This window comes from Danio rerio, chromosome 12, assembly GCF_052040795.2.
Source record: "Danio rerio strain M-AB ecotype USA chromosome 12, GRCz13ab, whole genome shotgun sequence".
NCBI lineage: Eukaryota > Metazoa > Chordata > Actinopteri > Cypriniformes > Danionidae > Danio > Danio rerio.
The window spans coordinates 21,252,501-21,268,825 of NC_141032.1; the positions used below are offsets into that span (position 1 = coordinate 21,252,501).

Below are 16,325 nucleotides of genomic sequence, written 5' to 3' on the forward strand. Positions count from 1 at the left end.
GTGGCCAGAACTGTGTGTATAGAACTATAGGCGTAGGGTGTCCACAGTCATATTGGCATGATTAAAAACAATAAATCTGTTTTTTTTATTTCCTGATGTTAAAATAGGTTCCAAATCCCTCCTATTTTGAGGCAAAGTGTTGTAGAAGTGTGGTTTCCCTGATCACCAATTTGATTGACAGTCACGTATTAACATGTCTCCGTAGTAACAACAAGACAGGATGTGCGCAAAGCAACTGGCATTAAAAGATCTGTTGAGCTCGCTGTCATCATCAATCATCATCAAATGTGATCAAGAAGAAGTTTTACAAGTTTAAAACATTTTTAAAATGGTGCATGTTTGTAATGAGTTGCATCAATTTTTACCGTATTTATCACCACAGCCGCATGTCAATACAATTAAAAAACAAGACGCTTCAATCCCGGTTTTTTCCAAAATCAGGTATCTGCCAAATCAGGTTTATTTTGTACATTTTCCAACAGATATCCATACAGCATTTGTTTGTGAAATTTGTAATGACAATGTGTGTAACTCACCGAAAGGCTAGAATTAACTCCTCAACAAATGCATCAAATAATAATTATTGGGAAAGTTATTACTGTACTATTTCTCACAAGCGTTTCGTAAGATCTGCTTCCTTCATGTCTGTCACTGTGCTGTTTATCTGATGCAGTCGAGAAAGAGATTCAGGCACACTCTGACAGGCACATAGGAACAATGGGCAGGGGGAACTAAACAAAAACAGCTACATTGTGTTTAACGCAGAAGATTCCAACATTCTGAAAGGTATAATGAATAATCTGATGGGTGTTTGGAGCAGAAACTTCACAGACACATTCTGGAGACTCGAGTCTCATCTTAAATCTTGAAAAGGTGTAAAATAGGTGCCTTTTAAGGTTATTTATAGGAGTAGTGGTTGCACTTACAACTGTTGTAGAATACCTGAAAGATATTTAAAAAATATAATAGTTTTAATAGTTTGGATAGTAAAGCTGCATTACAGCTATGTAAACCTAGTGTCATCTGCTCAGTTAGCCTAGTTGTGTGTACAGGAGAGAAAAAGGAGCAGCAGAAGTGTGCTCCTGCACTACTGGAGAGGCTGCAATTGCAGGACTGCATATTTAGGACAGCCCTCTACTGGACGGATAAGGAACAACAGGGTCCTAGAATTCCATATCAGCCTCTCAAGTTGTTAGAAGAGGACAGCGCCAAAACCCGCCTTTTTTAAACATCGTGCCATTTTACATCACGAGAGGGAGTCGTTATAGATTTGTATTCTGTAGGATCGATGAGTCCTTGTATTTCTTTCAACTTATCATTATGGCAAATTATTGTGTTTGTGGAGGTTGCACAAACAGCAACCTTACAGGACATAGAGTCCACAAGTTTCCAAACAAGAAGGAGGACTGTGCTCTCTTCTGTGCTTGGGTGCGTTTTGTCCAGACGAGTAGACGGGACTTCAATCCTTCATCTGTTACCAGAAATGCGGTAGTGTGTAGAGCTCACTTCACGCCAGAGGATTATGAACCAAGCGATATGATGGCGTTCGCTATGGGATGCCGAACTCTGAGAAGAGTGAGACTTAAAGCTGGAGCGGTTCCTTCGGTGCACGCAGCGCGTTTATCACAATGACTGTAAAAAATATGGACGACGCGACAGCCCCTTTTCCCATTGAATGCCTTGAGGGCAAAATGCCTGCTTGACGGACACAAACTGTCGCAAAAGACTGCTGAAATTGGAGCCTTGACATGCGCAGAAGGATTGTCTGATGGAGCCAGAGGAGGAGCCGCGAAAATGAGCGGAGTCGAGCTTCCAACCAAACGCTTTATGTAAAATCAACCACGCCCCCCGAACTTCTCAGCATGCGTTTGCTGTCATATCAACACAGATGGATGTAATAACGTTAACAAATATGAGGGTTTTATATATTCAATCGCGCCAGCTTCAGGCCGCAGCGCATAACCTACTTGCGGCGTCGCGGGCTGATTCCGGCTCGCATGCGGCAGCGCCGGCTCGCTCGGCCGCCGCATCTGGCTCAATTGACTCGGGCTGGAATCAGGCAGTGAGTCCAGGCATCTGGAGAAAGTCCAGCAGAGGTAGTCAGTCTGAGCTCTGAGGGGTAAGTCTCCGGCAGGCGAGAATCTAGCCGAACTGGTCCGAGTGTATTTTGCCATCTGGGTGGCTAGGTGTGTATCAGCAAACTAATAAAGCCCGAAAAAAGCCCTGACCTTAGCGAATAAACAGTGTTCCACCAGGATCATGTATGTCAGAAACTATAGTTTACTGCTGAACTCATTTTGTCATGGTAAAATAATACAGAAATCGAATAATAACATTTCAGTCTCCTGCCGAAGCTCAGACATGCTGCTTTGAGAAACTGTCAATCACAGCTGTCAATCACGATGACACGCCCAGCATTAAATTACTGCTAAAAACAAACTGTTTACAAAAATTAAGATCTGCACCTATTTCAGCACAATAGCCAGTGCCTTAATCGACCAGAACCATCTTTCGGGACATTTTATTGCAAGTGTAATAATTTTTTTTATTTGGGCTCAAGTCTCCTTAATTAACACGCAGGAGGCGGGCTTTATGACTTGTACTGCAGCCAGCCCCCAGGGGGCGATCTAACGGCCGAGACCTTCACTCAAACGCAGGCTTGCGGCACACTTGGTTTATCATCAGGTTCGGCAGCCGTGACGTCAGTGGTGCGGCTTTACATAACGTTAAACATGTAAACAAACTGCACTGTAGGTATTTTTTGTTTAAACATTTGCCAACAACCAAATTAGTTAACATTAGCATTTAGACCTATGGCAGTAGTTCTCAAAGTTTTTGCACAAAGGCTTTTATGATAAAAGTTTTGTCAGTCATTTTCAGTGTGTAGATTTTTAGTAAATGTACATGTGTAAACGAAAAAAAAATGCAGGATGAAAAAAATATTTATTAAGAGAATTTGCATTCTCCATTCTGCAATATCATGTTTATGCAAATATGTAATATAATATACTAAAAGGAATGCTATAAGTATAAAAATGAATTCCTAAATTAATTAAAAGGGCACCTTTTAAATCATCTTTTTTAAGCTGTTGGACAGAACTGTGTGTATGTATAGTGTTTCCGCAGTCATATTGGAGTGATAGAAACACAATAAGTCTTTTTTTTTAAATTCCTGATGTTAAAATAGGACCCAAATCACTCCCATTTTGAGGATTACTGCAACGTGATGTAGGAGTGAGGTTTTTTCCAATGAGCGAATTTAGGCTACTTGTACAGTAAGGTACTATTACAGGTATTTCCAGTGTAAAAAAACACCCACAGTGAAACCCAACACATAATGAAGCAAAGCAGCATTTTTTTTTTGTTGTATTATTATAATTTTATTAATACTTGTGATAATATTAAATGTTTCCTGAACACCAAATCAGCGTATTATGGTTTTTGTAGTCTGCCTATACCAATCGTTGTTTTAGTATGTTTTAAGTAATATAGTATTTACTTTTCATTCTTTCTAAAGGATGAGCAGGAAATGACATTTATGGACGTCACTGAAAATGATGGAGAAAACTACAACCAGCACAATTTCAGTGATGATGGAGATAATGGACCTGTAAAACCTTCTTCCTGGGTTGATGATGGAATAGGTGAACATAGGAACCCTTTATTTTAGTTTATTTCAGGTACAAGTGTATATATAAATGCATATAAACAGCTTATATCTTGATGTTTCTGCAGTAGCATGTGAAATGTGTGGAACCGTTGGCAGCATAGACACCTTCTTCTCAAGGACCAAGCGCTTCTGCAGTGCTTCCTGCTCACGTTCATATTCATCCAACTCTAAAAAATCCTCAATTCTTGCACGCCTCCAGGTGGGATTATCTGGCATGATATGTTTACTTCACACGTATGCAGTGGCGAATGCTTTACAGAAATCAGAAGCTTAAGTCACAGTACAGCAACCCTTATAAAATATTCCTCTAGTCAGAATTTAATGTGCTGCATTACAAATTTAAGTCAGAGAACAAAATGATTAGATTTTTAATGTAGGCTGACAAAAAAAAACTACATATTATATATGTCAGTGCACTTAGGACTGGGATGGTTCACCCAAAAATGAAAATTGTCATCATTTACTCACCCTCAATTGGTTTCAAACCTTTTTTAGCTTCTTTTTCTGTTAAACATAAACAATAAATATTTTTGAAGCATTTTTAGATCTCTGTAACCATTGACATCCATTGTATTTGTTTTTCCTGGTATGGAAGTCAATAATTACAGGTTTTAAGCTTTCTTCAAAATATATACTATTGTGTTCAACAGAAGAAAGAAGAAACCCATAGAGGTTTGGAACCATTTGCGAGTAAGTGAAATAACATTTTTAGGTGAACTGTCCCTTTAAATATTAAAAGTACTTATCGCCGAATGCTTTTTTACATAGCAATAAATTTGCGATTTGTGAATCGATTTAACAGGTTATCTGACAAAATTGATCATTAGTTAAGTAAAATAATTACAACAGTTTTGGAGTGTAGAAAAGCAAAAGTTTCACTAGAAGAAAATCCTCCTGCTATTTACTTTGTAAAAGCACTTAAAGGGCACCTATTTAACACCTTTTCAAGATTTAAGATGAGACTCGAGTCTCTATAATGTGTCTGTGAAGTTTCTGCTCCAAACACCCATCAGATTATTCATTATACCTTCCAGAATGTTGGAATCTTCTGCTTTAAACACAATGTAGCTGTTTTTGTGGCTTATGCCTTTAAGGCTAGTTCTCCCTGCCCACCGTTCCTATGTGCCTGTCAGAGTGTGTTTCAATCGCCTCGGCAGTGTCAAATAAACTGCACATTGACAGACATGAAGGAAGCAGATCTCATGTATTGTTTGTGAAAACAGACAGTAATAAATTTCCCAATGATTATTTTGATGTATTTGTTGTAGAGCTGCACAATTAATCGTAAAAAAATCGCAATCTCGATTCGACCCCTTGGACGATCTTAATTTTGCATTTCTACAATTTCTCCAATCATATTTTCAAGTTCAGGAGAGAGGAAAAGGCGCCTGCACGAGTCTTTTCATTGCTTCACATACGTTGCTCAGCGACATGGATCCCTCCAAATGATGTTGAAAAAGAGTCACATACTGTGTTTATAAGGTATAATTCACCCCCAAAATGTCATTTCTGTCTTCATATAATGATGTATTTGCGGCGGTGAAATCACACGTGACGTGAGCTGCTGACCGAGAGGGCGGGTGCGCGTGCTACTTGATAGACGCGCGTGTGTCTACTTTAGTGAACAGAACCTGCGCAGGCTGCGAATAACAGATAATACAGAGTGATCATTTGGGAGCCGCGTGTGAAGTATGAACAGCACTTAGCAGTCAAAATGAAACTGAAAGTGTGCACATCATTTAAATGATCATATCGCAGTTTAGAGTTATGATTATGACAAACATTTGATATGTTTTTTTTTCATAGTTGTGCATGAAAATAAATGTTTACAGTGTCAGTGTAACTACTCTAGCCTATATATTGTTGAAAATAGTCTGATAATGACAAATGATTTTACCAGTGAATAAAATAGTCTTTTAATGCTATAAACGACAGATTGCAAGCATATATGCTTGCAACATAATAATTAAATATCAGAATTATTATAAGTAGAATAGAATTATTTATAGAAGCCAGTAGACCTACACATAATATTATTATTGTTGTTTTACCATATGTTTGAGAAAAAATAATAATTCTATATCTACAGAATTGTGAGAGAATCGTGATCTTTATTTTAGGCAAAAAAAATAACGCGATTCTCATTTTAGCCAGAATCGTGCAGCTCTAATTTGTTGCAGAGTTAATTCTAGCCTTTTGATTGTCACACACAATGTCATTACAAAAGTTATTCACACACAGCGCACATGCTTTTTTTTTGCACACAAATGTGACAGGATACACGTTAATCTCCACTGCTGTGTGGACCTCCATTGTGTTAATGTACAAAATAAACCTGATTTAACCTCCGCAAACCGGGATTTAAGCGTCTTCTTTCATTATTGTACTGACATGCGGCTGTGGTGATGAATTAGGTAGCGATTTTACTGAATTTATTATACACATGCACTGTTTTAAAAACGTTTTAAACTTGTAAAACTTATTCTTGATCACATTTGATGATGATTGATGATTACAGCGAACTCAACAGATCTTTTAATACCAGTTGCTTTGCACACATCCAGTCTTATAGATATGATTATATGCATTACTATGCAGACATGTTAATACGCGGCTGTTAATCAATTCGGTGAGTGGGGAAACTCCTACATCACGTTGCAGTCAGCTTCAAAATAAAAGGAATTCGGATTAACATCAGGAAATGTTAAAAAAAGAGACGACTTGTGTTTTTTCACTCCAATATGATTGTGGACACACTATACCTACACCGTTTTGTCCCAACAGCTTACAAAAGATGATTTTCATCATAGGTGCCCTTTAATCTATAATGCATGTTCTGTTAAATTGTGTCGGCTGTAATTCTGTAAGGAGGAATTTTTTTGAAGAGAATTTGAACAGTTAAAACAACCAAATATAGTTGATACAGTTTTTCGCAAAAAATAAATGTGAAAAATGCTGTATACATTTTTGCGTTATAAAATAGTCATAGAACCTGGTATGTCGTTAATCACAAACAAACAAGGGAAAAGTAAATGTTTCCTAAAATGAAAAGGCTCCAATAGAAGTTGCTTAAAAGGTTGTACTTGATGTCCACCACTGCACATATTTAGGTTTCTTTGTTTGTTCAAACTGACATTTTCAAAACGTATTTAATTCTTTTGGGCCTTTGTACTCAGGGAAGGCCATCAAAGAAGTCATCACACAAACTGTGTCCGAAAACACAGACTGAAGTTCTGAGGCCAAAGGTCATTGAGCAGCATCAGGAAAGCAGACCATTTGTACAAGATGGTGAGAAGATACACCGATTTCTCTCAATTTTCAGTGTAGTGAGCTTCACCAATGTTCTTTTCACTGAATGAATGCTTAAATTGTCTTCAAGCTACTCTAGCTGGATTCGATTGGGGAAGTTACCTTGAGAAGAGCGGTCTCCTTGCTGCCCCCGTTTCTTGCTTCAGACACGTAAGTGATTTCTGTGCTTCTGCTTCTCTTTGTGAAACTGTACTGGGAAAATATTGGTTTAGAAACGATATGTGTACATATTTACATTACTGACTGTTGCTTTATAATGGTCTAACAGGTACCACTCTGCGCTCAGTGGGAAGACGTCTATGTGGGGTTGAAAGTGGAGGTCCTGAACACTCACACAGCCTTACCCAGTAAGGTGTACTGGATTGCCACTGTTGTACAGCTTGCAGGTATATCAACTTTCCTGCATCACTGCTGAATATACTCTCTGTTTCTGTAATAAATTCTAATGCAGTGTTTTTTTCAGCACTGCTTAATACAGCAAGACAAAAATTAAAAAAGAGTTTTTACACTGTAGTATTTAAAAGGATTTGATATTTTATTTATTGATTTAGAAAGTCTTTCATGCTCATCAAATGCAAAGAAATGGGTTTTTAAAAGCTTTCACAAAAGCATTTGTTTTCCTATTCCTCTACTGCTTGTTATTAAAAGATGATTTCTAATTAATATTAGATAAATTGATAAATAAATAAATAAATGTTTATGCAGAAATTCAAAGAGCATGCATAATTTGTGAATCAGTAATGGGTTTGTGTGATACAGGGTTTTTAGGTGCAAAACACGCGTTGCTTTATTCAGCTGAGAGATTCAGGCCTAGCTTATTTGGCATGCAGCGGTTGGGAGTTGGACATTCATGATTTCAGAAAGCGTGGCTATGGACAGCAGGGGAGGGACAGAGTTTCAAAGATATTTAGCTAACGGAAAGCATTTAGACAGATCACCTACTGCTTCTTTAAGTTTGTATTTAAGAGTCTAAAGCAATCAGTGAAAAAACAAGAGGAATTTTTAAAATCATTTTAATATAACACACTAGTGATGAAATGTAAACAATTATAGGAAATTTTCATCAAATTGAAGCTATTTTGCGGGCCAACTGGAGGATCACTGGTTGAGAACCCCAGCTTATGTCCAAAATTTTAATTATTTGATTAAAAATATGTAGTGGTAATTGTATTAAATAGTATAACAGTTCAAAATAAATATTTGTATTTGTTTATTAGAATCATAGTCAAAAATCATTATAATATGTGAATTTGCTGCTCAAGATATTTTTTATTTTTATTATTTTAAAACAACTGTGTGTCCACTGAATTGGATTTTCCTAAGCTGAATGGTATTTTTTTTTCTGTTGTCTGAAGCAAGGCATCAAGCGTGCATTTTACACAAAGCGTTGAGCATCTGTATTTTTAATGCTGTGACAGTTGGAAAAGCACTCACAGTGAGAGTGATTCTAGAAGGGCGCTGATAATTTTAGCTGTGCAAGAAAAACTTTGTTATTGTGGAAACCAAGATCCTTTATTTTAAATGAATTTTCAATTTTAAGAACGTTAGAAAGGAACAACAATTTTTTGAGTAAGAAATACTTTGATCCTATGATGTCCTATCGATGTGAAAAGCAGTGACCTAAAATGTTTAACTAGTAGGGTATTTTTTTAGCCATGTGAGAGCCAATGATGCGATTCATCAGATATGCATATGAAGCAAATACGATACTATTTACCCCATCAAGATGCTGTATGATCTAAATTTGATTTGATTTAACACAATGGAATAATAGTTTTGTTTGATATTTAGATAATTTGCTTAATAAACAGACTTGATTTGTTTAATTGTGTTACGTGATGTGTTTCTCTCAGGCTATAAAGCTCTTTTACGCTATGAAGGTTTTGAGGATGATGACCGCCATGACCTGTGGTGCAATTTAGGCACAGCTGATGTTCATCCTATTGGCTGGTGTGCAGTAAATAACAAGCCTCTGGTCCCCCCTCAAGGTTTCGTTTATTTCTATGTCACAAAGATGTTCAGCTGAATATCTGCTTTAAAAATGCAAAATCTTGACTCTTTTTGTTTGTTTCTCCCCTAAAGAAGTCCACCAGCAAGACTGGAAATCCTACTTGATGGAGAGACTAGTTGGAGCACACACAATTCCTGTTGACTTTCATGTCAAGGTTAAGAGCAAAGGCAAATGAGGATATATTAATGGCATTCGTTTTTCTTATATTAACTGTGCTCCTGTGCGTTTTAGATGGCAGACAGCTTGAGGTGTCCTTTCAGGCAGGGTGTTCGGGTGGAGGTGGTGGATCGCTCGCAGGTCAGCCGTACCCGTCTAGCAGTGGTAGACACTGTGATTGGAGGTCGACTCAGGCTGCTGTATGAAGATGCCGGTCTGGGACCGTCTGGGGAGGTGCTTTCAGATTTCTGGTGTCACATGCAGAGTCCTCTCGTGCACCATGTAGGCTGGTCTGAGACGGTGGACCACTCCATCAAAGAAACAGGTGAGAGGAAATTAGGCATTTATGGGTTTAGTCATAAATAAGAATATTTAACATTTTTATCTTAAAGTTTAAAAAAAGTCTGGTATCACATTTACACGAATAAAGGCCTTAAAAAGGTCTTAAGTCAGAGCAGCAAGTCTTAATACATATAATAGCATTAATTATTGTTTTACCTGTGAGGAATTGTTTGTTCATTTTAAAGTGAAGCACATCATTAATATATTCAATGTTCGCCATTTTTGAGAATGAGCTGCATTACTGCTCCAGGACCTCCTTCACAATAGTATTTAGAGAATAGATTTTTAGCTTCTAATTATAGATTTTCCCATTTCTAATGTCTGTTGGATGCACTTTGTATATAATACAAGAATATTGTGTGGTTCTATGTCAGGGAACCTAAACCAATATGCAAGAGGATAACTATTGAATTCAGTTTTGAAGAAACAGAGTGATGAAAATCAGATGTGTTGGATTTTTTTTATTGTACTTATTTAATATCACTATAAGGCAGTTTTGCAAGATCAAACCTGTTTATTTCAAAATAGTTTAGGTGACTTCCTAACTGTAAAACTTTTGAACTGATAAAACAATTGTGTGGCCAAGTATCAACTATTTATGGCAATAAATATATTATATATGTGAACTTTTTTAAATACTAAAAAAGTAATAACATCTAATGTTTAATAATATCTAGGAAGCACATGAAGAATATTTTGTAGCAACTGTTGACAGCACTGCCATAGAGGTATGGTATATAGATCTACAATTGGTCTGATTAGTTAGTTATTTCCAAACTCAAGCTGTTGAATTAGAAGAATTGAATGCAATGTTTTTTTACTTTGACATTCTGATATAAATTATTCTCTTTATACTTCATAGACAGTTTCTTTATTCAGTCTTAGAAAGTTCTTCAAGTCTTATATTTACCCTCATAACACATGGAGAAAGTCTTTGAAAGATATGAAGGGCTGCATGTCACTGTTGTATTTTGGTATCTTGGTAACGCTTCACTTTGGTTTGAATTGTTAGCCGTAGATAAAGCATATGAGCTATAACTGAGCAATAACGTTATAATGCAGTCCATTACCTTCGCATTTTAAAAACATGTAAGTAAATGTTGAAACTAACATGGATTAAATTCTGTGTATTGTTTAAGAAATACAGTTACCTAATGCAAGATTTAACTGTTAATACTAATGCTATTATAGTTGGGGATTTGTGGCCAAAAATGTAGTAGTATTGGGACATATTCTTAATTCATAGCCACCATGTCATATTCATGGCTTTGTAGGAAAAACAACACACAAAGGTTAGATTTATTTATTATTTGTTTAGTTATTTTTTAACATTCATTGATATCCTAGTCAAAGTTACAGTTTTTCCTTGATATTTTTCACTTATTTTTAGTTCATGTTAATTATAGCTAATATCATAACTGCTTTTTTGTTGCAGATACAAATGTCAACATGGGAAGCCATCCAGCATTTCGAAGAGTTCATCAAAACAGTGTTCCAGATCAGTTCAAGAAGGTCTGTGGATACACCTTTTAAAGAAATGGTTCATTAAAAATGTATTTTTGTTATCATTTATTGACCCTCCATTTGTTAACAATGAAAAAGAGATGTTACATTAACCGTTTGTTTCCATAGTGTAATATAGAAGAAGTCAATGGCTGTTTTAAAATGTCTGTTCACTAGCATTCTTTAAAATCTCCTGTTTTGTGTTTAACAAGATAAAGAATCCCATACAGGGTTGGAAAAAAAAACATCTGAGGTTACATTTACACAACAATGCTGTCAAAATTAAAAAGTTTTTCTTTTGTCTTTTAAAAATGTTTTACATTTACATGACATGAAATCTGCATTTAAACACGTTTATGAAAACTGCCAGAAACACCATGTTATTTATGTATTTGGAGCTTTCACTTAGTTAATAAACAGAACAAGGAAGTGATGATCTGCCATCAGCAGCTTAGCACTAGAGTGCATGTAGAATTTACCATTTGTGTATGATACGTCTCAGTTTTTGGTTGTAATGTGAAGTAAATCAACACTTTAGCAAGAACAACACGACCACATTCTCTGTTATTTTATGTTTGTTCACATTTGTCTTTAATCTACTCCCCTGAGCATGTACCATGCACACAAATGATGTCGTCATTTTCATAGACACTCATGTTATGGTGTTTACACAGACATCACAATCATGGCATTTTTTAAAAATACTTCCACTTTGCAATTCATTTTTAGATTAAGAGTTTTCAGTCCCACAAACACAGTTGTCATGCAAAGGAACAGACTATTTGGCTAAAAGCATGTAACGTAACTGAACTATCTAACCAGAATATGGTTGTTTTGTTAATGTTTCAAAATCTTGTGTCATATAATCTTTACTATGTATCATTCCTTTTTTTTTTTCAACACAAACAGTTGAGGACCGTTTACATGGGAGCCACATTTTTTAAGGAAGGCATGAAAATTGAAGCAATTGATCCTCTGAACCTTGGAAACATCTGTGTTGCATCAGTTCGTAAGGTACAACTCCACCAATATTTATGACTGTAATATTGAAATACACATTATCTTGATGAAGCATTACACTGACCTGACCAACCACTCAGGTGTTGCTGGATGGATACATCATGGTAGGCATTGATGGTGTCGAGATTGGTGATGGTTCTGACTGGTTTTGCTATCATGCCAGCTCGCATGCCATTTTACCTGTCGGATATTGCGAGAACAACGACATACCTCTTACTGTACCTCCTGGTAATGTCCTCAACTTATTCAACATTTTGTATTCAATATTTAAAACATTTGCTATTTCATGTTCATAAACATTGCCTCCTTTTTATTAGGTTATGATCAAGCCACTTTCACATGGCCAGTGTATTTAGAAGAAACTGGAGCTGTAGCTGCTCCCCAAAGACTTTTCAACACGGTAAATGTTTTTTGATATCTGTGATGTAGTTGAGGCATATGTGGTCCTTTTGCATAACTGATATTAAGATGCATTTTTGACAATCTGATTAAACATGGATGACTTTAAGATATAAAAAATAGATATAGATTTGATAAAATAAGAGCGAAAGGTAATTTTTTAAATTCTGTACTCAATAAATAATCAGAATGTATGTTAAAGGTGCCATACAATAAAAATCTGGATATACCTAGACATAGCTGAATGTTAAATGTTCAGTACATGGAAATGGCCACACCCTGAGCCTCAAATGCTATTGTTTCCTCATTCTCATGTAAATCTTCAGTGTGAATACAGGCAAATATGAACAAAACACCAACTCTGCTATCCACACAGGATCAATAATATGGTCTCCCCAGGCTGTGTTTGATTAGGCACAATGTTTTATTGTGAGATTACAACAATGATCGTTTTTTCCCCCTCATTTTGAAGTTTGAAACTTGTACATCATTTTAAACATGTACATAAACTTACTATGTATGTGAGACTAAAACTAAAGAAGCAGAAGGAGTAAATGAGATTTTTAAATCCAAAATGAGGGATATACAGATTGTAAATTTAATCAGTGCCACCCTAAAAAGGCATTAGGTCTATTAATATGTAAACAGTGTTTTCTTTTTTTCAAGTTTAACGTGTAAATTGTGAAATTTGCCACAAATGTTTGTAATGAGGCAACAAGCATATGAGTTTTCAACATGTCACCATTTTTCTCAGGAAACATACTTCTCCAATTTACAGTCTTTTCCAGGTGACAGTCTCCGCACCAGTTGGTCTGCGGACCTTAATATTGTAATAGACCAAGATACATAGGAGGCAGCTCTGGACCGGGTTCATTCCTCATCTGTATGCGCACGTCACTGCCTCATTCAGTGTAAAGTGGTTCACAGAGTACACTGTTCGAAATGTAGGCTCGCACGTATCGACCCAACTATGGATCCAGAGTGTGAAAGGTGTCATTCGGGTTTAGGTACTTTAACCCATATGTTTTGGACATGCCCAGCCCTTTCCTCATTTTGGGGCTCAGTATTTCAGTCTCTTTCAGCCATTACATCTATACATATAGCACCATTACCCATTACTGGCCTGTTTGGCATGACGCCTGATAATTATGCATTACCCACTTACGTTTAAAACTTTGTGGCCTTTCTTACTTTGCTTGCTAGGCGTGTAATTTTGTTAAACTGGAAGATCCCTCAGCCACCCTCGCATGTACAGTGGCTGAAAGATGTTTTGTATTTTGTAAAACTGGAGATTAGATACTCCCTTCAAAGACCTAACAGAACATTTGTCAAAATTTGGGATGCCCTTTCTTCTTATGTTAAAACTCTCCAGCTGGATCTAGATTGATTACCCCAGCTCTTGACAATAATAATACATCGGTTTGTAATCTTTCATTTCTCGAAATGTAACATTGAGATTATTGTGTAAATGTGGACATCTGCCTTGTATTATTTGTATAATTTGGTTTTATTTAATTATTATCTTTATTTATTTATTTACTTTAATTTTTTATTATTTGTGTGTGTGTGTGTGTGTGTGTGTGTGTGTGTGTGTGTGTGTGTGTGTGTGTATATATATAAAGTTATTTTTTTTCTATTATTATTTCTGTAAGTGTAGTTTGATATGTTTGTAAAATGGAAAAATGTTCAATAAATCATAAACATAAACAGAAAATGTGTATATAAAAGAAAAGTATTAATTTGTAAACTAATTAGATATTTGTAATAAAATAACAGGTGTAAAAAGACAGTGAAAGCCCAGACAGCAGCTGAAATCTCTCAGTTGTTCTTTAGCAACAATCTGCCCTTTCTCACAGTAAATTAACAATAAATGCTTTAGTTCATTATCTATATTATCAGGATGATGAAGATGAAACATGGGTGGACATTTCAGCTAGACAATGTTCCAAAAACACAGCTAAGGAAACTCAATTGGTTTCAAAGAAAGAAAACCAAGCTGTAGAATGGCCCAGCCAATCACCTAACCCGAATCTAATATAAAATACAAAATAAAAATCAGTTTGGAAAGATAAAACCCACAGAGCCATCAAGATTTCTACACACTATAAATTCCTGGGAGGATAAAGGATCTGTAAAAGCACAAGCTACTTACCTACTATTCAGAATAATGTATTGTATATATCCATTCTATGGCATCTTTAATACCAGGTTAACATGCTAATGTCTCAGATGACCAAGTTACTTAAAATGCATGTTAACTCTGGTAGAAATCAAGCCTGTTTTTTTTAATGCATTTAAGCTCATCTTGTCAGATCTATTTTGTTTTTCTCAGGATGATGTAGGCCACGGCTTTACCTCAGGTATGAAGCTGGAGGCAGTGGACCTCATGGAGCCCAGGCTGGTGTGTGTGGCCACTGTCAGGCGCTGTGTGGGTCGGCTTCTCCTCCTACATTTCGATGGCTGGGAGCCTGAGTTTGATCAGTGGGTAGACTGTCAGTCCCCTGAAATTTATCCTGTGGGCTGGTGTGAAATCACTGGTTACCAGCTGCAGCCACCCATTGGCCCGGGTAGATACAATGCCTTTTTTTTTTTTTTTTCGTATATGCACTCCAAAATTTGGTTGTTCATAATGCATTCTGCTCTTTGTAGAACCACCTCAAGGTCAGGAACACTCCCATGCAAGCAAAAAAGCAAAACCTTTTAAGGGGAAAAGGAGTAAGTTTCATTTTTCTTGATGTTTGTTTGATAATATTTGTTTTGAAGCGGCTGTAACTGATTATTACATTAATGAAATTACTAATAAGTTATAGTGCTTATAGTTGTTGTTTTTTTCATCAGAGAGAAGATTTCTAAGGAAAAATGCTAAAATAAACTTGAAAACACAGACCAATGAGAATACAGAGATGATTCAATCACAAGAGGCAGCAAACACGTCTGATAAACCCTCCACTTTACAAATAAAGACTGAACCCGAGGAAGAAGGTATGTAGCAGTTCATTCAATTCCATTGCCCCCTTTATTTCTCAGTTTTCTGACGCGTTTTTCTTGACTCTACACTACAGTTATTGCAGTAAGAGTAAAGGTGGAGGAATTGGAAACCCCCATATTATCCAGCGCACAATCCAAAGAAAGCCACCAGGGAGCCTTGACAACATTCAAACGGGAGAAGGATGATGATGAGGATGAGGAGGAAGATGAGGATGATGACGTTTAAATCAGCACCTGATCGTATAAATGTTTTAAACAAATCACTATCTACTAATATCGAAGGTGATATTATGAAGCAGATTATCCGTTTAACTAATATTAACATTAAACACTCCTAGATACCGTAATAAGCTGTTAGTTTACCCCATTTACTCAGCCTTGTGTCCTTTTTAACCTATTGAGTTCATCTTTTGAATACAAAGATATCGGAATCAATGTTTGTGTGTAAATAAAAGCAATGATGCCTTCTGCGATGATTTGGAATGAACCTTATTCAATGTCTCGATGATGCATCAACGGTTTGGGTGAACTTACTTTCAACAGAGGGATCAAAATCTGTCAGATTTCATTACGATATGTTCATTTGTGAGAAATGCTTGTGAGTTTAAAGTGACGAGGGTGAACAGAATTTCTTGACAGAATTTCTGTATGTTCATTTTCAGGTGAACTAACCTTTTAACTAAAGTTTTTATACAACACTGGTAATATGTAACTAGCCAAACTTTGGTGCAAAAGAAAATCTAGTTATTATCATGTTGTTTATTTATTTTGTACAGCGTGATTAGTTTTTTTTTCTTCCTTTCTCCATATTGCTCAGTTTTGTATTAAAAAGTCTGTCAAAGCACTTTCTGACTTTTATTTTTACAGTCGAAAAGGAGCTTATAAAGTAGAGCCTTAACACAGTCATATTGTATGGTGGTTACTAAT

The 16,325-nt window shown here is 36.2% G+C and overlaps 1 protein-coding gene across 11 annotated transcripts in view; it reads left to right on the forward strand.

Annotated features, from left to right (window-relative positions):
- The window catches only part of l3mbtl2 (L3MBTL histone methyl-lysine binding protein 2), a 22,722-nt gene extending 6,480 nt beyond the window's left edge, over positions 1–16,242 (forward strand). For 2 of the 11 annotated variants that reach the window (XM_087275344.1, XM_087275345.1), the window contains exons 3-18: positions 3,448–3,644; positions 3,736–3,869; positions 6,847–6,958; positions 7,050–7,129; positions 7,248–7,365; positions 8,833–8,967; positions 9,062–9,144; positions 9,222–9,471; positions 10,924–11,000; positions 11,901–12,005; positions 12,092–12,239; positions 12,329–12,411; positions 14,743–14,977; positions 15,060–15,125; positions 15,249–15,392; positions 15,473–16,242. In XM_087275344.1, the coding sequence (XP_087131470.1) occupies positions 3,530–3,644; positions 3,736–3,869; positions 6,847–6,958; positions 7,050–7,129; positions 7,248–7,365; positions 8,833–8,967; positions 9,062–9,144; positions 9,222–9,471; positions 10,924–11,000; positions 11,901–12,005; positions 12,092–12,239; positions 12,329–12,411; positions 14,743–14,977; positions 15,060–15,125; positions 15,249–15,392; positions 15,473–15,624 (2,037 nt within the window). In that variant the 5' untranslated portion in view covers positions 3,448–3,529 and the 3' untranslated portion in view covers positions 15,625–16,242. 11 annotated transcript variants of the gene reach the window in all.
- Positions 16,243–16,325: the final 83 nt, after the last annotated feature.